The sequence below is a fragment of the Dama dama genome, chromosome 23, assembly GCF_033118175.1.
Source record: "Dama dama isolate Ldn47 chromosome 23, ASM3311817v1, whole genome shotgun sequence".
Lineage (NCBI taxonomy): Eukaryota > Metazoa > Chordata > Mammalia > Artiodactyla > Cervidae > Dama > Dama dama.
Genome location: NC_083703.1, coordinates 80,072,122 through 80,099,708, shown reverse-complemented (window position 1 = coordinate 80,099,708; position 27,587 = coordinate 80,072,122). Strand labels below are relative to the sequence as shown.

Below are 27,587 nucleotides of genomic sequence, written 5' to 3'. Positions count from 1 at the left end.
TGGTTTTTATGCCGAATCTCACACACAGTCTCTCTCAGGGTTGGGTCCCTTCCCGATACAATTGCATGTTGTGACGGACCTACAGCATCAGAGCTCTTACCGCCTTGTTATTTCCTGCTTGTCCTTCTTCAACAGAAGACACTCCGTTTTCACCTGTGAATCCCCACTACTAGTCTAGTTCAAGGCTGTGGAAAGTGCTCCGGAAAAGCGTGGTGAATGACTGGGGCACAAGGGTCAGAGAAAGAAGAAAAGACAGGACCAGAGTTTAAGGCAGAGTTCTAATAGCACTGTCTGGACAAGGCTCACTCCACTGTGCCCAGGACTTCTCCAGCCTCAGCAATGAAAATTCACGCAAACCAGGACAGTTGGTCAACTTGTTTCTAGATGAGGAACCTTGCATAAGCTATCTGATCGCTGTGTCGCACTTTCTTCTCTTTTATCATTAGTAATCCTCTTCAGAGCTACTGCTTAGGGCTGCCTCAGGTAGCTGGTTGTTGACTATGTCTCCCCAGTCTTCCATTCTTTTCCTTCTGGAAACAGAACCCAGTGGTTCTTTAGGGGGCCAGTCCTATACACTTGCTGTAACCAGACATGAAGCATTTTATCCCTTAAGTCTTACAACAAATGTAGCAGGAAATAGTCTCACTGTTCCCATTTAACAGATGAAAAAACAGAATCTTCCTAAGGTGAAGTAACTTGGTCACCATGACACAGCCAGCAGTTCCAGAGTTGTAAATGGAGAGGAATTATAAACATGTATTCTTCTGTTTATGCATTAAGTAAATGTTCGTAAGCATGTGCTCTGGGTCAGGAACAGAATGTGCTGAAAATGCTGAGGTGGACGAGATAGTCACAGGGATTCACATTCTGATGGGGTGACATAATACCCAAGAAACCCCAGGAATATCATTTCTGGAGGCTGTAAGAGCCGGGGGACAGTGAAGGGGAGGGTCCGTGCCTGCAGAGGGATGAACACTTTACATAAAGATGTCAGGACGGCCTCTCCGAGGAGGTGGCATTTGAATGAGACCTGAGTGATGAGATGAGAGCAAGGAGACCAGAGCGGGGTCGGGGAGGGACGCGTGTTCGTGGCCGGTGGTCGGAATGCCTGCCCGCAGTGTGTCTCACTTGGACGAAATGAGAGCCTGTCTAGGAAAGCCCTTGGTAAATCACAAAGGTGTGCAGGCATTCGTTTCCATCAGTCTTCATTCTGAGTCAGATGACCGTGACCCACCATCCCTAAAAGCTTCCCAGGGGTGAAGGCCTTTTTTTTTTTGCTTTTTTTGAGATCTTCCAACACTATCTTTTTTTTGTGGCATTTCATTTCTGAAAGCCAGTTTCCTCATCTGTAGAGAATGCACATAATGCATTTCACACAGTGCCGGCATACAATGAACACTCAGTAAATAACTCTTCACCATTGCATTTAATTTCAAGACTATATGAGAAGGACTCCTGTGGGGAAATGTTCTTTTTTTCTTTAATACTTGTCTATCTTGATAGGTATATCTGTTAAGATTCTTTGGCTGCTAACAAAAGTCTATTTTGGCTACATTTATCCCCCAAAAGAGAGAGAGAGAGAGAGAGAACTTATTGGAAGAGTATACAGTAGGCCACAAAATCAGAAGGAAAGCTTAAAATTCGGTCTCAGAAAGTGCAGGAACCAGGACTGCTCCATGAACCTGCAGAGACAAAACTGATGAATAGGGGCAAGATAAACTATTTCGAGATGTAAATTGCAAGGATACTTCAACCATTCAGTTTAACTTGGGTCACCTGCCTATCCATTGGCCAAGAGGTGGTGGGAAGTTTGGTTGGCCGTCCCTCTAACCCTGTAATTAAGGGCAGGGGAACATTGCTCCAAACACAGAGCCGTAGCGAAGATTCTGAGCAGAAAAAAAGACATAATGGCCACCAGCACGGGCAGATCTGACTCTAATAAAGGGATGTGAACTTCTACTGCTGAGGAGGAAACTGTCTGTCTGTCTGTCTGAAGTTGTAAATACGATACAAGGGCAGAAAATGAGAAAATAAAGGATAACCTGGGCTTTAGCATCCTTTGCGGAAGTAGCTCTGTGTAACCAATAGCAGCACAACCTCTGGGGTGTGAACCCCTGCTCTCCTGCTTGCCAGTGGGATGAGTCAGGACAAGTGATCTCTCCATATCCATTCCCAGGGCCTCATCTAATAACTGAACCTCATAGAGCTGTTATTAGAATTAAATGAGTTAATACATGTAGGCATCTGAGGAGAGAATCCAACATGCAGTCAGTGATTAATAAAATTCAGTTATTCTTACAATTGTTGGTATTATTCAATTCTACATATTTTACAGTAGAAGGCTCTTGTACTTTTCAGATTCGAAAGTGGTTTAGAAGATTACTGATGTGCAGAAATCTGTGAATTTTCTGAGCCACCAATTGGTACCTTCTCTTCAGTGTGGCTTTCCTGTTCTCTAATATTTACCGAGCTTAAACTTCTGCTTCTTTATAAAAAGGACCATGCGTGCATGCATGCTAAGTCACTTCAGTTGTGTCCAACTCTGTGCGACCCCATGGACTGTAGCCATACAGGCTCCTCTGTCCATAGGATTCTCCAGGAAAGAATACAGAAGTGGGTTGCCATGCCCTCCTCCAGGGGATCTTCCCGACCCAGGGATCAAACCTGCGTCTCTTATGACTCCTGCACTGGCAGCCAGGTTCTTTATTGCCAGTGCCACTAGAGAAGCCCAAAAAGGACCATAAGGAAAGAGAAATCTCTAGAAGAACCGTGTAACATGGTGTGGAGTCAGGACATCTTCAGGAAGCACAGAGCTCTTGATGAAAGTGATATCCAGGAGAAAGTCAGGAGCATGCACACCCATTTGCAATTTTAAGAATCACTGTCAGTACTCAGCTGCATATGATCTGGTCTGTAGTACATTTAGGAAGAGCAAGACCACCAACAAACACAGAACGTGGAGAAAGGGAAAGATAAGGAAGGAGAAACCCTCTCCTCCCTTCCTATATTTTGAGCTTTCACATCTTTCATGCCAATAATTAACTTAAACTGCAGCTTTTAAAAAAATTTCCCCTCAGTAGCTCTTCCAAACCAAATGGAGCCTTGTGCTAGTTTGACCTCCTATTCAGCAGCAGAGCTGGAAAGGAGACCGCCAGGATTCTAGGAGCAGAAATACACATCCTTCCATTTGGAATCCTTCACAGGGCCAAATGTGAATTCAAGTCGGGACTCTTCCAGGGCCCGTCATGAAATGAAGAGAGTCTGCAAACAGTCCTAGTGTCTTTCCTGTGGGAATACAGAAAGAACGGGGCTCAGTGTTGTTGGAGTTCCTTCTCTCCTTCATCTCTGCCTGCATTTCCTTTTTACATGCCAATGGTCAAAGTGAATAACGATATATTTCTGTTGTTCTTTAAGAGAAGCCCTTGAAAGCCATTCTGAGACTGGGGTCCAGAAATCCAATCTTCGCTTGATTCTGTGTTTAGTGGGGATTCAAATCCCAACTTAATTTAATCTTCTGACTTATCCTGCAGGTACTGCCTGACTATATTGCCACCAGTAATGGGATTGCAGGGGCAGAATCTTGCTATTAGCACTCTGAGAAACAAAAGCAGAGCAAAAACTGTCACTGGTATTAGTCAATGAAACCTGCCGTAAATGAATGACGGCCTCCGCCAGCATTTTCCCCACTGCCTCATTTTAACAAGCTAGCACAGGGATACATAGAAAAAGTTGCAGATTCCATTGATCTCCAGAAAACCTCCAATTTCAACTAAAATGCAGAACCTGAAATCCTCTGGAAATAGATATGTTAAAACAACCTCCAGTAGCAGACAGGTTCGGGTAATGATTTGTTAGTGACTTCCATGATCTGCTCATATGGTCATTCTTCTTAGGGTTTTGTGGTAGCTGATAATTTTTAATCAGCATAGAAATAATATATAGCCTAGTGAAATGGGAAAGATCCCCACCTCTGTAATTAGGCTGCCTGGGTCACAATCTTCTTGCTACGTGGGTAACCTGACAGGAGCTCATAACCTCTGTCTGGCTCAGTTTTCTCATCCAGGAAATGGGAACAGTGACGGTACCTATCTCATTGGATTTTTGCAGGATTATTTGAAATATCACATAGAAAGCCCTTAGAAAACTTATTAGATATAAGTTTTGTTATAAGAAATGTTGTCTACTCTTTCTTTTAAGAAAAAAATAAAATACAGAAAAGAGGTAGGAAAAAATAACACTCCCTGTCGAAGAGCCATAATCTATCATCTGTGCTCTTCCTTTTTCTGAGATTCTCTAGCTTTGCAGACTAGGAGGAAAGCAGAGCATATTCTATGGGGAAAAGGGTAGAGAGTAAAATCCAGATGACAAGTAAACACATGAAAAGATTCTCAGACTTAATAGCAATCATTAAAACAAAGGAATATCAGATTTTCAGCTAGAATATGAACAGAGATGAAAACTATTTTATTACTCAATGCTGTTGAAGATGGTAGAATGATGTATGTAAACAGGAGGGGTCTTCCTTGCAAGCAGTGACCTATTTAGGCTGGTTTTAGCAAGAAGGTAATTTGTTACAATGTTACTGAGGCACACAGACTTTCTGGGAAATTAAATCCAGGGTTGGAAGCCATTTGCATGGCCTCAGATGACAAAGAGAATTTGTGCAGCGTTAGGTGCTGCCCACGGCCAGCCAGTGTCTGCGTGAACCTGACTGCTGCCCCGGACCCTGCCACTCGCACCCCTAGGAACCTGATCTGGAGATCAGAGCCCCACAGCTGTCAGGGGGACGTCCCTGCGGCCCCCACTTCTTTGCACCACCAGCTCCCTTCTAAATTCTGGGCAAGACTGGGCATCTCATTGGAAGAACCTAGAAGGCATGTCTACTTCAGGACAGCATGGAGAAGTGATCATGTACTTTTCAGCAGCTATTGTGCAGGGGACAGCCTCTACTTGAAAACTAAGGGGTTTTCTTAAATATAGAAAAGGATTTTGGGCATATAGGGGGGAAAAGAACAAAGCATATAGACACCACCAGAGGACAGCATCTTGTATTACCCGTGAGAGTATGAAGTAGCTTATTCTTTATCTGAAAGCGATTTCACAACAGGCTTAAAGTCATTCACATCCTTTGGCTTTATAATAATCCCATTTCTGGTAGTTTATCCAAAGGAAGTTATCAGGGAAGCTTCCTTAATACTCATTAACCAAAGACATATTGATCCAAAAAAAAGGTGAAAATACTCTTAACTTTTTAACAATTAAAAGATGATTTAACAAAGGCATAGTATTTTAAACATTATCTGAATTATGTTGTTAAGGGAAAAAGTGGGACGGACAAAAACTTGCATTTCTCATGTAGTCGGGAGCTAGACGCTGTCCTGAAAGCTTCACATGAACTGCCTCACCAAATCGTCACAACAGTTCCATGAACCACAGAAGTAAAATGCTGTTTTCAAAGGGAATTTAAGCAAATTGCCTCAAGGGAAGAGGAAGAAGAGAAGAAAGAGAGGGACTAGAAGGCTCCGGTTGGAAGCCTAGAATTTGTCAACACGGTAGGAGGGTTTCTCTTACTGTGTTTGAGAACATTCTGCAAGCACACCTTTGTTTCAGCAACAGAAAGCAGAATTACTATCTGCTGCGGTGAAATGCCGATATTTCTGATCTCCTTTTAGAAACAGGATTCTTCCTTCCTAAATGCTAAACACATAATGCTCATTTCAATCCTGAATCTCACTCCTCACCCTCTATAAAGAATTACTATTGTCTGCTCTTTTTGAAAAGCACGTTTTTATTTTAGAATAGTTTTCAACTTACAGAGAAACTGCAGAGTCAGTACAGAGTGTTCTCATTTACCCCAAAGTCAGTCTCACATCTTCCCTTGGTGTGGTGTGTTTGTCATAATTAATGAACCAACTTAAACCACTATTGTTAAGTAAAGTTCATACTTTGTCTCAGTTTTCCCTAAGTTTTCCCTATTGTCCATTTTCTGTCCCAGGACTCAATCCAAACTACCACGTCACACTTAGTCATCAAGTCCCCTTGAGCTCCTCTTGGTTGTGATAATTACTCAGACGTCCTGATTTTGTAATGACCTTGACAGTTTTAAGGAGAATTGGTCAGATATTTTGTAGAATGCTCCCAACTGAGATTCACCTGATGTTTTTCTCATGAATAGACTGGGGTGATGAATTTTGGGAAGGGACACCGAAGAAGTAAAGTGCCATTTTCATCACATCATATCAAGGGTACACACTAGCCACACATCTCATCACTCTTAATATTACCCTGGGTCACCTGGCTGAGATGTTTCCACTATAAAGTTTTACTTTCTTCCCCTTTTCCACATGATAATCTTTGGAAGGATGTTACTATACACACCCTTCACCCAAAGGCGTTAAGTTCCACCTCTTCAAGAGCAGAGTATCTATATAAAGCATTTATAATTCTTTCTACATGGAATATTTGTCTGTTCTCCCTATATATTCATTGATTCCTTTTATATCAATGGGGATTACTCCTGGATATTTATTTTATAGTTGAGCTAATTGTGTATTTTAATATTCAGATTGTTTGATCTTAAACAACAATAATGACAATGAGTAAACCCATTCTCCAACCCAAGACACCTAAAGACCGTTAAAAGTCAGTTCAGTTCAGTTCAGTCACTCAGTTGTGTCCAGCTCTTTGCGGTCCCATGGACTGCAGCGCTCGAGGCCTCCCTGTCCATCACCAACTTCAGGAGTTCACTCAAACTCATGTCCATCGAGTTGGTGATGCCATCCGACCATCTCATCTTCTGTCGATCCCTTCTCCTCCTGCCTTCAAACTTTCCCAGGATCAGGGTCTTTTCTAATGAGTCAGTCCTTCACATCAAGTAGCAAAAGTACTGGAGCTTCAGCTTCAGCATCAGTCCTTCCAATGAATATTCGGGACTGATTTCCTTTAGGATGGACTGGTTGGATCTCCTTGCAGTCCAAGGGACTCTCAAGAGTCTTCTCCACCACCACAGTTCAAAAGCATCAGTTCTTTGGCACTCAGCTTTCTTTATGGTCCAACTCTCATATACATACATGATTACTGGAAAAACATAGCTATGACTAGACAGACGTTTGTTGGCAAAGTAATGTCTCTGCTTTTTAATATGCTGTCTTTGTTTGTCATTGCTTTTCTACCAAGGGGCAAGTCTTTTAATTTCATGGCTATAGTCACCATCTGCAGTGATTTTGGAGCCCAAGAAGATAAAGTCTCTCACTGTTTCTACTGATTCCCCATCTATTTGGCATGAAGAGATAGGACCAGATGCCATGATCTTAGTTTTTTGAATGTTGAGTTTTAAGCCAGCTTTTTCAATCTCCTCATTCATTTTCATCAAGAGGCTCTTAAGTTCCTCTTTGTTTTCTACCATAAGGGTGGTGTCATCTGCATATCTGAGGTTATTGATATTTCTCCTGGCAATATTGATTCCAGCTTGTGCTTCCTCCAGCCTAGTGTCTCTCATGATGTACTCTGCATATACGTTAAATAAGCAGGGTGACAATATACAGCCTTGATGAACTCCTTTCCCCAACTGGAACAAGTCCGTTGTTCCACGTCCAGTCCTAACTGTTGCTTCTTGACCTGCATACAGATTTATCATGAGGTAAGTAAGGTGGTCTGGTATTCCCATCACTTTAAGAATTTTCCACAGTTTATTGTGATCCACATAGTCAAAGACTTTGGCATAGTCAATAAAGCAGAAGTAGCTGTTTGTCTGGAACTCTCTTGCTTTTTCGATGATCCAACGGATGTTTGCAATTTGATCTCTGGTTCCTCTGCCTTTTCTAAATCCAGCTTGAACATCTGGAAGTTCATGGTTCAAGTACTGTTGCAGCCTGTCTTGGAGAATTTTGAGCATTACTTTACTAGTGTGTGAGATGAGTGCAATTGTGTGGTAGTTTGAGCATTCTTTGGCATTGCCTTTCTTTGGGATTAGAATGAAAACTGACCTTTTGCAGTCCTGTGGCCACTGCTGAGTTTTCCAAATTTGTTGGCATATTGAGTGCAGCACTTTCACAGCATCATCTTTTAGGACTTGAAATAGCTCAGCTGGAATTCCATCACCTCCACTAACTTTGTTCGTAGTGATGCTTCCTAAGGCCCACTTGACTTCACATTCCAGGATGTCTGGCTCTAGGGGAGTGATCACATCATTGTTATTATCTGGGTCTTGAAGATCTTTTTTGTAAAGTTCTTCTGTGTATTCTTTCCACCTCTTCTTAATATCTTCGGCTTCTGTTAGGTCCATACCATTTCTGTCCTTTATTGTGCCCATCTTGCATGAAATGTTCCCTCAGTATCTCAAATTTTCTTGAAGACATCTCTAGTCTTTCCCATTCTATAGTTTTCCCCTATTTCTCTGCATACTTAGGAAGGCTTTCTTACCTCTCCTTGCTATTCTCAAGAACCCTGCATTCACATGGATATATCTTTCCTTTTCTCCTTTGCCTTTCACTTCTTGTCTTTTCTCAACCATTTGTAAGGCCTCTTCTGACAACCATTTTGTCTTTTTGCATTTTTTTTTCCTTCTGGATGGTTTTGATTACTGCCTCTTATACAATGTATGATCCTCCGTCCATAGTTCTTCAGGCACTCTGCTTATCAGATCTAATCCCTGAATCTATTTATCACTTCCACTGTATAATCATAACGGATTTGACTTAGGTCATACCTGAATGGTCTAGTGGTTTTCCCTACTTTCTTCAATTTAACTCTGAATTTGGCAATAAGGAGTTCATGATCTGAGCCACAGTCAGCTCCTGGTCTTGTTTTTGCGGACTGTGTAGAGGTTCTCCATCTTCACCTGCAAAGAACATAATCATCTGATTTCAGTGTTGACCATCTGGTGATGTCCATGTATAGAGTTATCTCTTGTGTTGTTGGAAGAGGGTGTTTGCTATGACCAGTGTGTTCTCTTGGCAAAATTCTGTTAGCCTTTGCCCTGCTTCATTTTGTACTCCAAGGCCAATCTTGCCTGTTACTCCAGGTATCTCTTGACTTCCTACTTTTCATTCCAGTCCCCCATGATGAAAAGGACATTTTTCTGTTGTCAGTTCTAGAAGGTCTTGTATATATCCATAGAACCATTCAACTTCAGCTTCTTCAGCATTAGTGGTTGGGGCATAGACTTGGATTATTGTGATTTTGAGTGGTTTGCCTTGGAAATGAATAGAGATCATTCATTCATTTTTGAGATTGCACCCAAGTACTGCATTCCAGACTCCTTTGTTGACTATGAGGGCTACTCCATTTCCTCTAAGGGATTCTTGCCCACAGTCATAGATATAATGGTCATGTGAATTAAATTCACCCATTCTGTTCCATTTTAGTTCACTGATTTCTAAAATGCTGATGTTCATCCTTGCCATCTCCTGTTTGACCACTTCCAATTTACCTTGACTGATGGACCTAATATTTTAGGTTCCTATATAGTATTGTTCTTTATAGCATCGGACTTTACTTCCATGACCAGTCACATCCACAGCTGGGCATTAGTTTCGCTTTGGCTCAGCCTCGTCATTCCTTCTGGAGCTATCTCTCCACTCTTCTCCAGTAGCATTTTGGGCACCTACCAACCTGGGGAGTTCATATTTCATGTTCTATCTTTTTGCCTTTTCCTCCAAGTAATTGGAAAGAAGATTTTAATGCATGAGCTCTTTCATCTTTCTACTTCATTTCCACACTTACAACACCAGTTTCCACCACGACTCTCTCTCATTCTGCCTCCTATAATGCAAAGCCAGTGTCCTTATCTCCATTCTTGATGTTCTTCCAATTGTCCGAAAGACTAAGTTCATTCATTGCCCAATGTTTCTTCATTTCTTTTTAGTCTCTGTTTGCAAACACATCCATCTTCATCATTGTTATCACTGCTAACATTTTTTGAATACCTAACCATGTGCCAGATATTGTAATGTGTTTCATTTCATCCTAACATCAACCACCTAATGTAAATACTATCATTAACCTCATTTTTACAAAACAGGAAATAGGCTCTTCAAGATAAAAAAAAAAAACTTGACCAAGATCTTGTTGTTAGAAAATAGCAAAGCCAGGATGCTCATTATAGCAAGGTGTTGCAGAAAATCTCCAACCATGCCGCAAACATACTAACTCCTGTCTCTCCTTCAAAAACTCAATGGTAAAGTAAAATTAAAAATAACTGCATTAAATCCTCAATCCCCTCCAGAGGGAATGGTGTTGGAGCCAGCAAAGAACAAACAAAGCTTACAAAAATGTGGATTATCCAAAGTCTCTAGGCAGTAAGTTTTAAGCCAAGTGAGCTGGGAGAAAACAGTATGCTAAACACACACATAATGACACATACCCCAACAAAAGACATCCTCAGGGGTAGGGAGTGTGAAAGGTCATCAGAGGGAAGAAATATATCTTGGGTCTCCAGGATGAAAATTAAGAAAACAGGGCTTTGATTGTCCTCAAATTCTTTTGATTTCTCTTTTCTTTCTTTCTTTTAATGGACAAAAGAAGCCTTCTAACCGGCAAGGTAAATAGTTCATGGGTTATTTATTTTATCTCTATTCCTGGTTAAATTGAGTTCAAAATAATTAGATAACCCTGGAAAAGCTGTGGATGGTACTGCTAATTCCACCTAATGATTTTCCCGCGTTGTTGCCCAGTGAAAGGGGTTATCTGTTAAAACAAGCTTCAAACTATTAATAGAGTGAAATTACAGCTTCAGCAGCTAACCCCAGGTAGCGTGGCTCTGGTAGGGTATTAAGACTCAGGATTGGGGGCCAAGTTGTTCGCTTCCCCATATGACCTTTCTTCCTCACTCGCAGTTGACTGTTCCACACCAGATGTAACAGCTAACTTGCTCCCGACACCTTCCACTATTTGTGGCCTTAATTGAGGGACCTAAACAAACAAATTAATCACCCTGGCCCATAAAAATGACAGAACTCATATGGTAGCATTCTTCATTCTCTCCAATTTGTTTTCCTGAAATCCCCGCAGCGATTTATTTGCTGAATATGCGAGTTTTTTCCCCCTTATGAAAATTACAAATTGTTGTCAAGGTTAACGAGTTAATATTCTCATTCAATATTTATTTTATGGGGAGACGGAGGGAAGCGGACGGTTCCTGTACTTCTTTCCACTGCAAAGTCTGGTTTCTTAATCAAAATGACAAGGACACTGTCCTTTGTATGATGCTCGGAATCATCAAGACTAAAAAATGAGCTTTATTAATCAACAGACTCTGATTAATTATTATAAAGTGCGGCGCCTACATTTCTGTACATTTTAATAATTCCTGCAGAAGGCTAACAACGTCCCTGGAGATCTGGAGTCTTTGGGATTTGAATTTTTCTAAGCAATGTCACAATAAATAGTCAAGAGTAGCAGAGTTCTTTCTCTAATCCACTTTGCTTCAAACCGGCAAACCAGGGAAAACCTTCTTTTTCCTATTTCCCATCTATAATTCATCATTTGCATACAAAGTAAGGAGCCAAGAACCTGCAGTTTCATCAGTTTTCAAAATGCCAAGGGACAATGAGGGTGATTTATTGTAGGTCACATGATCTAGTCCACACAATCAGAATATTTCTATGGAAAACAGTCCTGATGTGATTTTGTGACAAGAGTGACCACACAAAAGGTCAATGGGGCAAGGGTCAGGGGTCTGGGAGTCCCCGTGAGTCACACTCCCTGACCTCCTTCCCAGACCTGCCTGATACAAGTCCCTGTCAACAGCAGGACGTTTTCCATCCTAAGGGCTGTAGGCACACACACGATTTTTAAGGCTTCTGAACCGTCCATTTAATACATCACCAGAGAATTGTCTAGAGATGTGGAGATATTCTCTGTCTTGAATGAGGTCACATGAGGGTATACACTGAACAACGCTCATGGGATTGTACACTGAAGATCTTTGCATTCCACTGTATAGCAGTTTGACTTCGATTTATATTTTGGAAAAGGAGCTTCTGGACATAAGAAGGGAATGTAAACAGCAATCTATATATGACTATAATGAAATCATACCAAGTTATAAACTTAAATATATAAGTCTGTATGTTTATATATCTGTGTACATTTATAAAGCTACATGTGTAGATATGTGTGTGTGTATATATAATGCCTATGACCAGCTACATTTTCCTATTTCTCGTTCTTTGTTCTCAGAAATAGATCTGAAGTGCACATGTATGTAAATTTACAAAGGAAGCAGCAGTGACTTCCAGGCCTGGAAATCTCTTGGGGCTTAAATGATTCTTCTCCTGAACATTTCATAAGGTGACTATGGGGCTGGCAGACCCTCCCAGCCTCTGATTCTTGATGCATTGGAAGAGGGGTTCTCTACCCCTGCCTGTTAGAATGATGAGGCAGCCCCAGTGGGCTGATCACCAGGCCACCGCAAGAACATCTTTGCAGCAAAGATCAATCACGGTGCTTCTGCACATGGGCGTACTACAGCCTGTTGTGAAGTGGGTTGCAAGATAATCGTTGCCAATCATAAGGTACTAAAATGTGTAATGATCTAAAATATAGTAATGAATTAGGCTAGACACAAGCTTACAGCTGTCTACATGGGACCTGGGCTACTGCAGTGATGGCGGGCATAAGCCCACATCAACATGGTGGGATTATGGGATTCTCTAATTCTGATGTTTCACTTTAGGCAGAAGGCAAATTTTATCTTTGATTTGGATCTGAGGCATTTGTATGAAATTTTCCTTCAAACAAGAAAGGTTTGGGGACTTCTCTGGTGGTGCAGTGGGTGGGAGTCTGACTGCCAATGCAGGGGACACAGGCTAGATCTCCGATCTGGGAAGATCCTACATGCTGTGGCGCAACCAAGCCTGAGTGCCATGACTACTGAGCCTGCAGTGGAGAGCTGGTGCTCTGCAACAAGAGAAGCCACCACGATGAGAAGGCCAAGCGCAGCAATGAAGAGCAGTCCCAGGTCACTAGAGAACCCAGTGGCAACTAGACAAAGCCCACACAACAACAAAGAATTGGAACAGCCAGAAATAAATAAATACATAAAGTTATTTAAAAAAGAAAGGTTTGGGAGTAGCGGGGTGTTCTTGTAGAACCCAGGGTAGATGTGGTACCAAGAGACAAAAGTAAATAAATAAAAGCCATACTGTGGTCAGAACAAGGTGTAATCTGCAAGGCTAATGACTGAGGACCAGATGATAGCAAAGAGAAATGAGAACACATGAACAGAGAATGAGAACAAAGACCAGATCCGACACCCTATCACATACCCACATCAAATTCCTACGCAATTTTCTGGAACTTAGAAACAATCCTGAAAAAGAAAGGAGAACCCTGAATTGAAATGGTTATTTTCATCACTTCACCTGACAGGGACTTGAATCAGTTATATATTAGGTCCCAAAGCATAAAATAGAAAGTCACAATAATAATGACCTAACAACAAAGGTCCGTCTGGTCAAGGCTATCATTTTTCCAGTGATCATGTATGGATGTGAGAGTTGGACTATAAAGAAAACTGAGTGCCGAAGAATTGATGCTTTTGAACTGTGGTGTTGGAGAAGACTCTTGAGAGTCCCTTGGACTGCAAGGAGATCCAACCAGTCCATCCTAAAGATCAGTCCTGGGTGTTCATTGTGACTGATGCTGAAGCTGAAACTCCAATACTTTGGCCACCTCATGCGAAGAGTTGACCCATTGGAAAAGACCCTGATGCTGGGAGGGATTGGGGGCAGGAGGAGAAGGGGACGACAGAGGATGAGATGGCTGGATGGCATCACCGACTTGATGGACATGAGTTTGAGTAAACTCCGGGAGTTGGTGATGGACAGGGAGGCCTGGCATGCTGCGGCTCATGGGGTCGCAAAGAGTCAGACATGACTGAGTGACTGAACTGAACTGAACTGAACAAGATAAAGAAGTATTTATCCATCATGCAAGCAATGTCTATTGGTAGGCATTCTGGGAGTGGTGTGGATTCAATGTACCCCCAGGAGCTCAGACTCCTTTTTTCTGTTTTTCCATTCTTAGAAGAGGTTTCCAACTTCAATTTTCTTGGAAGTCCAATATAACTGCTAGAGCTCCAGCCATTGCATCAGCATTCCAGAGAGAGAAAAAGAGGAGGAAGAGGAGAAAGGCAAAGAACAGTTAGATATCCCATTTTTAGCTTCCACATAGCAACTTTCACTTTCATCTCATTGACCAGAATGTACTACATGACCGCTGCTGCCTTCAAGTGTGACTGTGGAATATTGGTTTTTAGCTGGGTTCACTATCACCCTGAACAAAACTGGATATTTGGCACAAGGAAGAAAGGGAGTGATATCAGGAAGCACTTGGAAATCTCCAAATAGCAGTTCTACCACAAGGCTCACAGTAGAAATTAAGGTGACTTGGAGTACCAGAGATGCCATGTTTCTTACAAGCCTGAGCTGGCGGCCTGACCTCTGTCCTAGCCTCATCATGGGTAACGTCTTCCACGAACAGGAAAGAAGAGAATGCAGTCATAGAGCATCTGGATTTAGGAACAGCCCACGGTTCCTCTTTTCCAATAGCCCCAAGTTTTGCAACATGTCATTTGGCTTATGGATTACTTTCAAGGCTTATTTCTTAATAAAATTCTTTTGAGATTTCATCAAAGTCTAAGTGAACCCGTGGAAGTCCTGTAAGTGACTTCACCCCCCAAACTAGGTGTCACCGTGGAACAACAGGGTCAAGAAACCTGGCCTGTGTGCCCCAGAGAAGTGCAGAAGAGGGGGAAATGCGATCCCATAGAGCCTCTGGGAGGCAGTTCCTCCTGCCTTCTTAGGGCAGGGGTTCCTACATTAATACATCTATGGCAGAGTCCTCATAAAACATGTCGCAGCTTCCGTGGTAGCTCAGGGGTGAAGAATTTGCCTGCCGATGCAGGAGACACGGGTTCAATCCCTGGTCCCGGAAGATCCCACATGCTGCAGAGCAACTACGTCCGTGTGCCACGATATTGAGCCGGTACTCTAGAGCCCAGGAACCCCGACTCCCGAAACCTGTGTGCCCAGAGCCCGCGCCCCGCAACAGGAGAAGCCCCCGCAGTGAGAAGTCCAAGCACCGCATCTGCCCCACCCTCAACTAGAGAAGCCCAGGCAGCAACAAACACCCCGTACAGCCAAAATAAACAAATAAAAATTAACATAAAATTAAAGAAGCGTGTGTCAAAAGTCCTCATGAGGCTCCAGCCTCATGGGGTCGGGAGATAGGCAGGTGCTCGGGTGACAGCTTTATGCCTTTTCCTGCTCCCTTTGGCTCTAGAAGTTCGGTGAGTACATCTCAGGGTTCTGGAACCCCAGGTCTCCTCAGCATGCTTACATTTTACCCTGTAAAAGTCCAAGTTTGAATCACAGATAACAAGTAAATGAGATTATGATGTTAGCTTTCTCCGGAGATAACAGCAGTCCAGGTCATAAAACCACCATATGGCAGATTTGGCAGTCTTTACCGAGCGCTGTGGATTAATTATCACATAGACAGACTGCGGTCCCCATTTGCAAGTGCCTCAGGCCCCCTGTGGCAGGGATTGGCAACCCGGTGAAGGCGAGAGTTTGTATTATGTTTGGCAGGGACGCGATGTGACCTTACTGTGGCCAGTTCTGTCATCTCTTAACATTTCGCTCATGATTAAGTTTATCATTTCAAATAAACATGAAATGTCAGGTCTCTGGGTCTACTTAACATGGAGAGCCAAAATAGACCTCTCTGATTTAAAGGGGTCCAGGCCAAGGGAACGGTCTGATTAGCTCTCCCATCTGACTTTTATTAGAGCCATCAGATAATGGAGTGAGGGCAAAATCACTGTTCCAACTGGCTGATTGCCACAAACCAGACCCACAGGGTATCGTCCACCGAGCTTCCCTTGACATCTCCGTGTTGCTAACTCAAGCAGTGGTCACTGAGTTGATCCTCCTGAAATTCCACCTCTCCCCCTGGCATCTACGGGACCCGAGTCAATCCTGTTCGTGTTATTCTGGTTCTCCATCAGCTGAGGATGCCTGTTCCTCCTGGATTTTCCTTCTGTTCCCTCTCACGGACGAGGATGGATCAGAGGGCTATCAGCTTCTGCACATCTGGGGCGCCAGTCACTACCCACCCCCCCAACGGAGGCCTTGCTGCTCTCTGACAGGGGATGCAGTGTTGGAAGGTTTGCTATTCTAGCATTTCTTCACGCAGCTGGACCCCACAGGGGGGAAGGATGAGGGTTTCCACGGCAGCTGGGCTCTAAGAGGCGGCTGTAGAGATGTATCTGGCAGGAACTTGTGGTCAAGGAGCTGGATGTTTCCATCGGCTCCGACTTTGTCCTGATCTCTGGTTTGTTTTATGATTAGGCTACGTCTAATCATGACAGTCAGTGTCACGATAACTACAGAATCCAAGTGACCTTTTTTTTTTTTGTAACCTGGAGCAGAAGTTAAAGTTTTGGACTGCTCTGAGCTCATTCGTTTATTTACTCAGTAAACATTAAAATGTCTGCTCTGGCCCTTATCCCCTCATCAGATGATTGCAGAGATGAACCCCGCTTTGCCTACAGCCAAATGGGCCTTCTCTGAGTGTTTCGGACAAGCCAAGGTCCCTCCCTCAGACTCCACCATGTGTCCTAACTCACTGTCCTGCATCTTATCTGACCATCACTTGCCTACTTCACTTGCACTCATTTCCACATTTCTACTCAAGTGTCCCTTTGTCAGAAAAGAAACTGGGAAATGCCATGGCACCCCTTAACAACTAGAAGAGAGGCAAATAGCAAAGAACAGGGGTCCCAGTTATAATTAATGAATTGTATGATGGATTTTTTAATGCCCGCCTTCCTTACTAGCAGGTATATTTCATGAAAGCTACGACCCTATTTTGACCAGAGCTGATGCTCAGTGCCTGCCCCCATGCCTAGCATGAAGGGGTGCCCAATAAATATTTGTTTATCGATAACTTGAGCACTTTCTTGTGTTGACCAGGGGGTTTGCTCTTGAGGTGACGACAGGAATGGTCTCAGAGGCGCTCACAGGTAAGGTGTGAAGGTAAGCAGAGGATGTCAAGGCAGTGATGCCTGTTATAATAGAGTGCAGGTCTTGCAGTGGGTAAAATGTTGATATTAAAATATGCAGGCTTTCAGTATCTTTGACCACACTTATATAACCCCCACAAATACTTTGAAGGAGATGGTAGACACAGACTAGAATTTTTTTTAAAAAAGTCAGTTTGCAATTCATTGAACTCATAGAACAAATAATACAATGAAAGCCAAAGTGCTTTTGATTTTCAAGAACCAGGCTCTTTTTTTTTTTTTCGGGGGAAATAAAGAGGTTTTATCAGAATTCTAAATATCAATGCTAGAACTTAGAAGGCTGGGTAAACACTATGTTTCATAAATAAATAGAAAAATAGGGGCAGATATATGATGATGTGGTAGTTTTATTCCAACTTGAGCAAGAAACTAAAAAAAAAAAAACAATTAAAATGGTTGGGAGAAGAGTTTCAGACAACAGGAAAGCCGTCCAAGAAGAAGCTCTTGTCTTTCTTCCCATATGAGGAACAACCTTTGATGGGAGAAATGGGATGCGAGACAAATACGCAAATAGATGTGGGGAAATTCTGGGTCAAGAGGGCTTGTACCTCATTTCCTCTAGCACAGCACAGTCAGCCTGGAAGCCTCTTGGGGAAGGTGCTCCCCGCCCCCATTCAGCACAGCGGTGCAGCACCATGGCGCCAGAGAAACATGGTCCAAAAGAAAGACGGTCTCCAAACAGTCTGTTAGCAAGGGCTAGGGGACATCCCTAGATACCGACTTCTAAGGACAGTGTCGTAGGGTGTAGTGTGGAGAATCCAGCCAAGAGTTCCTGAGCTTCCAGCTGCAGAGGGAGCATGCTAAGATGCAGAGAATGGACAAAAACACAGGCATGCCAGACAGGAGAAGGAGATTCCAGAACATGACCCCCACACACCAGACGGAAGAGCGTATCTGCAGAGGGGGCCAGTGGGGCCAGAGGGTGGTAGGACTCTAGAAGTTCCTTTCTAATGCCAGGGTGACCTTCTCATCATCATACTGCAGTGCTCCAAATAGTATAGAGCCAAGGGTGGAAGGTGGTGGGTAGAGAATGTTGAATATTATTGAGATCTAATTTGGAAGTGATGGATATGTTGAGATTTAGAGTTTTTAGTCATAAATAAGGGCCCTTGAGTTAAAATTTTATTTTAGTTGTAGGAAAATAAATCTACATTTCTGCAGCCCAGAGTTGACAACCGTCAACATTTGAACCTGTTACAAGTTGCTGTAAAAGTTTGAAAAAGGAATAACTAGGTCTGTCCATGGATGAATAGAAGGAAGACACATGAGTTGGGTCAAGAAGCGTAAGTAAGGGCTTCCCAAGTGGCTCAGTGGTAAAGTATCTGCCTTCAATGCAGGAGATGTGGGTTCAATTCCTGGGTCGGGAAGATCCCCTGGAGAAGGAAATGACAACCCCACTCCAGTATTCTTGCCTGGAAAATCCCACAGACAGAGGAGCCTGGCGGGCTACAGTCCATGAGGTCACAAAAGAGTCGGACACAACTTTGCCGCTACACAACAACAAGAAACATAAGTAAGGGACCTCCCTGGCAGTCCAGTGGTTAGGACTTCACCGTGTAATGCAGGGGGCATGGGTTCCATCCCTGGTGAGGGAGCTAGGATCCCACAAGCCTCGCAGCCAAAAAACCAAAACATAACATGGAAGCAATATTGTTGCAACAAAGTCAATAAAGACTTTTAAAAAATGGCCTACATAAAAAAAATCTTACAAAAAATAGTAAAGTGTGCCAACCGAAGGTGACGGGATGGGAACCCTGGGCAGAGGGAACAGCAGGCGAAAAGAAGGGTCAGCCACGGGACGGGGCGAGCAGTCAGAGCACGAGGCTTCCGGGAGAAGGAGGCTGCGCTAAGGAATGTGGGCTCAACCTGCAGCCTCTGAAAATGGAAATTCTTAAGATGGAGGAAAAAAAGTCAGAGTCTTCTGTAATGGGAGAGAAACCAGAGCAGTTTCTCTAAAGGATACTACGGCTTTCTCTCTCAAGGTATAAAAGCACGTGGCCTTAACCAAGAAATTCTACTTTCAGGAATTTGAATCAGAAGTGTTTACTTGCCCATGTACACAAAGCTGTGTGTACTTAGAAGTTATTACTGCAACACTGTTTAAAATAGGGGAAAAAGTAAATAGTTTAAATGTTAGTTTTAGGAGACAGATGTAGGAAAGGGTGAAATATTATATGGATGTTAAAAGGAGTGATATTCATTACTATTCCCTGAAATTGAAAGCTCTCCAAGGTATAATTAAATTCCAGCTTCAACCCTTTAATGACTTATGTCTTCTTTGCCTCCGTTTCTTCTTCTGTAAAACCGGGATAGTAACATGCACCTCTCATGAGGATGAAAGGAGTAGATACGTATAAAGGGCTTACAGCAATCTCTAATGCACATTAAACACAATATTTATGCATGATTGTTATTATGTGTTAAAAGAGATAAATGACATAGGACGATATGTATCGCGTCATTCCATCTACACAAAAATTCTTACGTGAAACTTAGGTGACAAATACAGGGAAAAGGGCCATTTTATAATTTTATTCCCATCTGTACTGTTTTTAATTTAAAACAAAGTGCTCACATTATTTGTAAAATAACCCCCTAAAAGCCAACAATAAAATCAATACTAATGTTTGAAAGATTTATTTACTATATCACTTTGAGATTGATCTACATGAGTTCAACAAATAAAATATTTAATGGAAAATCACAGTGAATAATGCAGTATTCAGGCCATGATGCGGTGACGGGCTTGGAAATTCTCAAACTCAACGAAAATGACCATGGTTCTGTTTCCCAGATTGCCACTTTTAAGGTGAAAATGGTTTCCAATTACTATCATTAATGTTATTAAGCAGTGTTAATAATAAATGTTGAATATTATTCTTATTATCATTTTTTGACTCCTTAACTTACTAGCATACTGACCTTGGCAGGTTTTATGACTTCTTTTACCTCTTTTTCTTCATTTGAGTGTAATAATTGTTCTTACATCAGGATAGAAGTGAGAATTAAAGAGATCATGCACGTTAAGCATGTTGCCCTAGCATATTTAAGGGCTCTGAAGTGAAAGCTGGTGAAATACCAACTGGGAATTGGTGACGGACAGGGAAGCCTGGCATGCTGCAGTCTGTGGGGTCGCAGGGTCAGACGTGACTGAGTGACTGAACTGAACTGAAAGTGAAAGTCGCTCGGTCGTGTCTGACTCTTTGTGACCCCATGGAACCCCATGGACTATACAGCGCATGGAATTCTCCAGGCCAGAACACTGGGGTGGGTAGTCTTTCCCTTCTCCAGGGGATCTTCCCAACCCAGGGATTGAACCCAGGTCTTCCTCATTGCAGGCAGATTCTTTACCAGCTGAGCCACCACGGAAGCCCAAGAATACTGGGGTGGGTAGCCTATCCCATCTCCAGGGGATCTTCCCGACCCAGGAATTGAACTGCAGTCTCCGGCATTGCAGGTGGATTCTTTACCAACTGAACTACCAGGGAAGCTCAAGGGTTCTAAAATGCATTGTAATAATAACAATTTTATCATCATCATCATCTTATATTAACCACACTCCGGGTTTTTTCTCCTAGTAAGACCATTCTTCTGAACCCTATGTGATGGAAGAACTGATTCAAAGAAAAGCTTCAGAAAATTTCAACCTTCTTTCTTTTGGACACCATCCTCTAAATCTATAGATGAACCCTTCTGGAAGTGGGCAATGGAGAAGGCTGATGAGGAAGAAAAAGAATAGTCAATAAAAAATTGACCTATTACTTTACAGGCATTCTGAAGCTTTGGAACCCTGGCAAATGAATATGCTTGGGTAGAATGAATTTCCAACTCCCAATCAAAACCAAACCAAACAATAACAATTGCTTTCTCTGCTCCAAAAGAATGCCCCACCTCCCTGTCTTCTGATAAGATGATATCACCAAGACGCCATCATTCAATGCCAATTTACGAGAATCAGCAATGCAATGTAGAAAATTAAGTCACGGTGGGGATGTAGGACAGGGGTATAATTAGCACTGACGGGTGCCTGGATTTTTAAAACCAACATCAGGAAAACCACACAACTACAGGGTAACGTAAAACATTCTGTGCCAGCAGGGAAGTGGACTGTGTGACCCACAGGGTCTCCGTTCCAACTCTAATTGCTATTATTCTCTGGGATGTGATATCTTAATCAGAAACAATAGCTTGTCTAATTGACTAAGGTTGGGAGGAGGCCTGCTACCTCTCTCAGATAACTGAACAGTGAGCACGGTAAATGAGTAATGCAGGGAAATTAAGGAAGGACAATTCAGATAGCGAGATCAATTAGACGGTGAACTGTCATACTTGTGGAGGCCCAGAAGCTTTTTCAACTGATATACTGAAGACTAGAAAGGTAACATAGAGAATAACCTCTGAGGAATTACCTTTTATTTGCAAGATTGGACGGTATATTTTTCTTTCAAAAATAATATGAAATAGTCGCTCACTTTTATAATATGGCTTTCATTGAAGGAGCTTAAAGAATTTTCACATACAGTATATTTGTATCTCTGGTCATCATGACAAAATGGTCTATTGTAGTCTCAAATTCTCAGATGCGGAAGTTAAAAGTGATCTGTTATCTCCAATATACGAGATATATTATTATATGCAAAATGAAATGGACTTCCCAGGCGGCACTGGTGGTATAAGAACCCGCCTGCCAATGCAGGAGACATAAGAGATGCAGGTTTGATCCCTGGGTCGGAAAGATCCCCTGCAGGAGGGCATGGCAACCCACTCCAGTATTCTTGTCTAGAGAATCCCATGGACAGAGGAGCCTTGTGGGCTGCAGTCTACAGGGTTACAAAAGAGTTGGACATGAATAAAGTGACTTAGCATGCATGCACAAAATTAAATATAGGAAGGATCCTTTATGAGAAATAATCATTTTAGTACAAAACTCTTATGTCTACAAACATATATGAGAAATATTCAGTGTAAAAAACATAGGATACCCATTTTTATTCAGACCTTTTGTTGGCTTGTACCTGGACAAAAGGGAAAACATCATTCTCCAAAAGTCACTTTGTCAGAATATTTACTTATGCAGTTTGAATATGCTTCAGCCATACATTTGACTGCAAAGTCAGAATGCAGTTTGAAAATAAAGATACGCGACCAAGAGCCGGGAGAACTGCTTCTTCCTGGTGAGGCATGTGATTTTCTACGTCACGTCACTACACGTCCCTGCAGTGACATTTCCTCTGTTTCTACTGCTGAGGATTCCTTTCTTACCCCCGTCTCACCCATCCTAGGAGATCTACCCTTATCTGTCATTCTTCATTGACTACATCCTGGACTTATTGCCCCTCACTCCTTATTTTATTGTTCTTGCAATAACACTTGCCAATCAGAATTTTTGATTAGGAGATAACTATTATTATTATTATTATTACACCCAAGTGAATCAATTATCTGATCCGTTTAACTACTCTGAGTTAGATGCCCGTTAATGCTGAAAATATTAAAATCAGTCCAATCAATCCACGAACCTCCATTCCTACCAGGGCTTCTACAGGCTCAGGGGCCCCAGGCTGGGTGCCCTAGAAGAGGTTCGTCAAAGTCCAGTGGTTGAGAAAGGGATGAGTAAGCAGAGGGAGAACCTGAGCGCCTCCTCTCTGAAGAACTCCATGCAACCATGGTTGCCAAGTGGGTGCCTAGGCAACAATTAGTTGGAAACTGTGATTTCTATGTGAAACTCCTGACGCTTAAACCCTGGCCGCCCCTCTATCCATCACCGCTAAGACACCATAATTCTGTTGTTAGTCGCTCAGTCCTGCCCGCCTCTTTGCAGCCCCGTGGGCCGCAGCCCACCAGGCTCCTCTGTCCGAGGGGTTCTCCAGGCAAGGATCCTGGAGTGGGCTGCCATTTCCTTCTCCAAGATGCATCTCTCAGAAGTTAAAGTTTTTTCAAGTGCTTTCTAGAATTAGTGAAGCACAGTAGGTTTATGTCTTTCAAAATACTTTGTAATTTTTGCTTTACAAAATTTTAATTCATATGTGAAAAGAGCACGGGGCTGAGTTGAGCTGTGGGCCACCAGCCCACAGCTTCTTCACTGCCCACGTGTTCTCCGACGTCCCTTCTAGCTCTAACATTTAATTGTTCTACTCAGTCAACAACATTGAAATGACAATAAATGAAAACCTTTTAAAATATAATCTTCTTCCCCAGGAAAACCAGTATTTGAAACACAATAACTCAGAACTTTGTAAGTCCTCAATAAGATATCAAACACATCCCCCTTTTAAACTTGAAATAGAAAGCGAAAGTGTAAGTCCCTCAGTCCTGTCCAACCCTTTGCAACTCCTGGTCTGTCCGTGGGGTTCTCCAGGCAAGAATACTGGAGTGGGCTGCCATTTACTTCTCCAGTAGCCCCTTTATTAACTCTCTTACAACTTACACATATTATAGACACCAGGCTGAGGCAGTTTCAGGGACCAAACAGAGATTCAAATTTTGTTGTTGCTCAGTTGCTCGGCCGTGTCCGACTCTTTGTGACCCCATGGACTGCAGCACGCCAGGCTTCCCTGTCCATCACCATCTCCTGGAGTTTGCTCAGACTTGTGTCCATGGTGTCGGTGATGCCATCCAACCACCTCATCCTCTTCTCCTCCTGCCCAACAATTCAGGTCCCAACAATTCAGAGTCAAAAATTATTTTCGCCAAACCACAGAGCTTCTCAAATACCTCCGTGGAAATACCTGAGTGTGTGGTATCAGAGTGGTCTGTTTTTAAACGGCAGAAAAATAATTTCAAAAAAGTAGATAGCCGTTTCCTGTGGCATAATACCTCTGTTAGTCTCAAATACCATTTCTTTGAGAATCATCTAGTACTCTTGAACTACTTAGAAGAAATAAAATGTTATGCAAATCCAAGGTATTAATGGTATATCATTTTTGCCCGGGGATAAAAGCGCTGGTGACACAAGGCTACTCTGGGTTCAAACCATTTCAGCAGGAGAAAATCTTTAGGGAACAGGTTCCACTACAAAGGAATTCACTCCGTATAAAAAGCATAGGTCTGTGGATTCAGAAGGGTGTCAGAGGATTAACTGACGCCAGGAGGCACACCCGATGAGCTGCGCCTCCAGAATGGAATGCTCTGCTTCCTGGGGCGTCAGTCAGTGGGATCGTTAATTGCACAGGCGGTCACCTGCAGCTGCTTTGGGCCTCCCTCCACATTTGGTTCCGATATACATTATAAAACGACTTTCCTCAATACCGACAGCGTCCCTCTTCTATTGTTTTCCTTCCTATAGTTTCTAATCCTGTACTAAGTAGCTCATCAGGCAATTCTGGATTCCAGTTTCGTTTTTTTTTCCCCCCTGAAAACTGATGATAATATAACAAGAAGAAGCAAGGGAACAAGGTTTTCTCTTTATTCATTTATTTTTCCTTGTTTTTGGCTGTGCTAGGTCTTCATCGCGGCGCGGGTTGCCCTCCAGCTGCGGAGCTCGGGCCGCTCACCGCGCGGCCCCTTCCTGCAGAGCGCGGGCCCCAGGCCGCTCGCTCACCGCGTGGCCTCCCTTCCTGCAGAGCGCGGGCTCCAGGCCGCTCGCTCACCGCGTGGCCTCCCTTCCTGCAGAGCGTGGCCCCCCTTCCTGCAGAGCGCGGGCTCCAGGCCGCTCACCGCGTGGCCCCCCTTCCTGCAGAGCGCGGGCCCCAGGCCGCTCACCGCGCGGCCCCTTCCTGCAGAGCGCGGGCCCCAGGCCGCTCGCTCACCGCGTGGCCTCCCTTCCTGCAGAGCGTGGCCCCCCTTCCTGCAGAGCGCGGGCCCCAGGCCGCTCACCGCGTGGCCCCCCTTCCTGCAGAGCGCGGGCCCCAGGCCGCTCACCGCGCGGCCCCTTCCTGCAGAGCGCGGGCCCCAGGCCGCTCGCTCACCGCGTGGCCTCCCTTCCTGCAGAGCGTGGCCCCCCTTCCTGCAGAGCGCGGGCTCCAGGCCGCTCACCGCGCGGCCCCTTCCTGCAGAGCGCGGGCCCCAGGCCGCTCGCTCACCGCGTGGCCTCCCTTCCTGCAGAGCGTGGCCCCCCTTCCTGCAGAGCGCGGGCTCCAGGCCGCTCACCGCGCGGCCCCTTCCTGCAGAGCGCGGGCCCCAGGCCGCTCACCGCGTGGCCCCCCTTCCTGCAGAGCGCGGGCCCCAGGCCGCTCGCTCACCGCGTGGCCCCCCTTCCTGCAGAGCGCGGGCTCCAGGCCGCTCGCTCACCGCGTGGCCCCCCTTCCTGCAGAGCGCGGGCCCCAGGCCGCTCGCTCACCGCGCGGCCCCCTTCCTGCAGAGCGCGGGCCCCAGGCCGCTCACCGCGTGGCCCCCCTTCCTGCAGAGCGCGGGCCCCAGGCCGCTCGCTCACCGCGTGGCCCCCCTTCCTGCAGAGCGCGGGCTCCAGGCCGCTCGCTCATCGCGTGGCCCCCCTTCCTGCAGAGCGCGGGCCCCAGGCCGCTCGCTCACCGCGCGGCCCCCTTCCTGCAGAGCGCGGGCTCCAGGCCGCTCGCTCACCGCGTGGCCCCCCTTCCTGCAGAGCGCGGGCCCCAGGCCGCTCACCGCGTGGCCCCCCTTCCTGCAGAGCGCGGGCCCCAGGCCGCTCACCGCGCGGCCCCTTCCTGCAGAGCGCGGGCCCCAGGCCGCTCGCTCACCGCGTGGCCTCCCTTCCTGCAGAGCGTGGCCCCCCTTCCTGCAGAGCGCGGGCTCCAGGCCGCTCACCGCGCGGCCCCTTCCTGCAGAGCGCGGGCCCCAGGCCGCTCGCTCACCGCGTGGCCTCCCTTCCTGCAGAGCGTGGCCCCCCTTCCTGCAGAGCGCGGGCTCCAGGCCGCTCACCGCGCGGCCCCTTCCTGCAGAGCGCGGGCCCCAGGCCGCTCACCGCGTGGCCCCCCTTCCTGCAGAGCGCGGGCCCCAGGCCGCTCGCTCACCGCGTGGCCCCCCTTCCTGCAGAGCGCGGGCTCCAGGCCGCTCGCTCACCGCGTGGCCCCCCTTCCTGCAGAGCGCGGGCCCCAGGCCGCTCGCTCACCGCGCGGCCCCCTTCCTGCAGAGCGCGGGCCCCAGGCCGCTCACCGCGTGGCCCCCCTTCCTGCAGAGCGCGGGCCCCAGGCCGCTCGCTCACCGCGTGGCCCCCCTTCCTGCAGAGCGCGGGCTCCAGGCCGCTCGCTCATCGCGTGGCCCCCCTTCCTGCAGAGCGCGGGCCCCAGGCCGCTCGCTCACCGCGCGGCCCCCTTCCTGCAGAGCGCGGGCTCCAGGCCGCTCGCTCACCGCGTGGCCCCCCTTCCTGCAGAGCGCGGGCCCCAGGCCGCTCACCGCGTGGCCCCCCTTCCTGCAGAGCGCGGGCCCCAGGCCGCTCACCGCGCGGCCCCTTCCTGCAGAGCGCGGGCCCCAGGCCGCTCGCTCACCGCGTGGCCTCCCTTCCTGCAGAGCGTGGCCCCCCTTCCTGCAGAGCGCGGGCTCCAGGCCGCTCACCGCGCGGCCCCTTCCTGCAGAGCGCGGGCCCCAGGCCGCTCGCTCACCGCGTGGCCTCCCTTCCTGCAGAGCGTGGCCCCCCTTCCTGCAGAGCGCGGGCTCCAGGCCGCTCACCGCGCGGCCCCTTCCTGCAGAGCGCGGGCCCCAGGCCGCTCACCGCGTGGCCCCCCTTCCTGCAGAGCGCGGGCCCCAGGCCGCTCGCTCACCGCGTGGCCCCCCTTCCTGCAGAGCGCGGGCTCCAGGCCGCTCGCTCACCGCGTGGCCCCCCTTCCTGCAGAGCGCGGGCCCCAGGCCGCTCGCTCACCGCGCGGCCCCCTTCCTGCAGAGCGCGGGCCCCAGGCCGCTCACCGCGTGGCCCCCCTTCCTGCAGAGCGCGGGCCCCAGGCCGCTCGCTCACCGCGTGGCCCCCCTTCCTGCAGAGCGCGGGCTCCAGGCCGCTCACCGCGCGGCCCCCCTTCCTGCAGAGCGCGGGCCCCAGGCCGCTCGCTCACCGCGTGGCCTCCCTTCCTGCAGAGCGTGGCCCCCCTTCCTGCAGAGCGCGGGCCCCAGGCCGCTCGCTCACCGCGTGGCCCCCCTTCCTGCAGAGCGCGGGCTCCAGGCCGCGGGCCTCCGTAGCCGCAGCTCCTGGGCTCTGGAGCCCAGGCTCCATAGCTGTGCCGCGGTGGCTTAGCGGCTCCAGCGCGCGCGGGATCGTCCCAGACCGGAGATCACACACACGTCTCCTGAACTGGCAGAGGTTTTCCTTACCACTGAGCCACCAGGGAAGCCCAAGAACAAGTGGTCTTAATGAACACATTCTATGCTTTGTTCTCCCCCTTTTAAAAATGGCCCATGACAAGCCATCTGTATGGATTTCCTCAATATATATCCCTTATATAATATGTACAACATATTATTATTATACTAGGATAATTTTATGATCCCGAAATTACAGATGAAGAAAATCTGTAATGTTTATCCTGCCCAAGGTCAGGTAGCTCTGAGTTAATACAACTGCGAAGTCAGTCTGCTGCAGAGCCAGCACTCTCAA

At 46.1% G+C, this 27,587-nt stretch overlaps 1 protein-coding gene across 1 annotated transcript in view; it reads left to right on the top strand.

Annotated features, from left to right (window-relative positions):
• The window catches only part of LOC133044329 (basic proline-rich protein-like), a 145,785-nt gene extending 118,558 nt beyond the window's left edge, over nucleotides 1-27,227 (top strand). The window contains exon 2 of the mRNA XM_061125722.1: nucleotides 24,531-27,227. Within this exon, the coding sequence (XP_060981705.1) occupies nucleotides 24,531-27,227 (2,697 nt within the window). The remainder of the gene's footprint in view (nucleotides 1-24,530) is intronic.
• The last annotated feature ends 360 nt before the right edge of the window (nucleotides 27,228-27,587 follow it).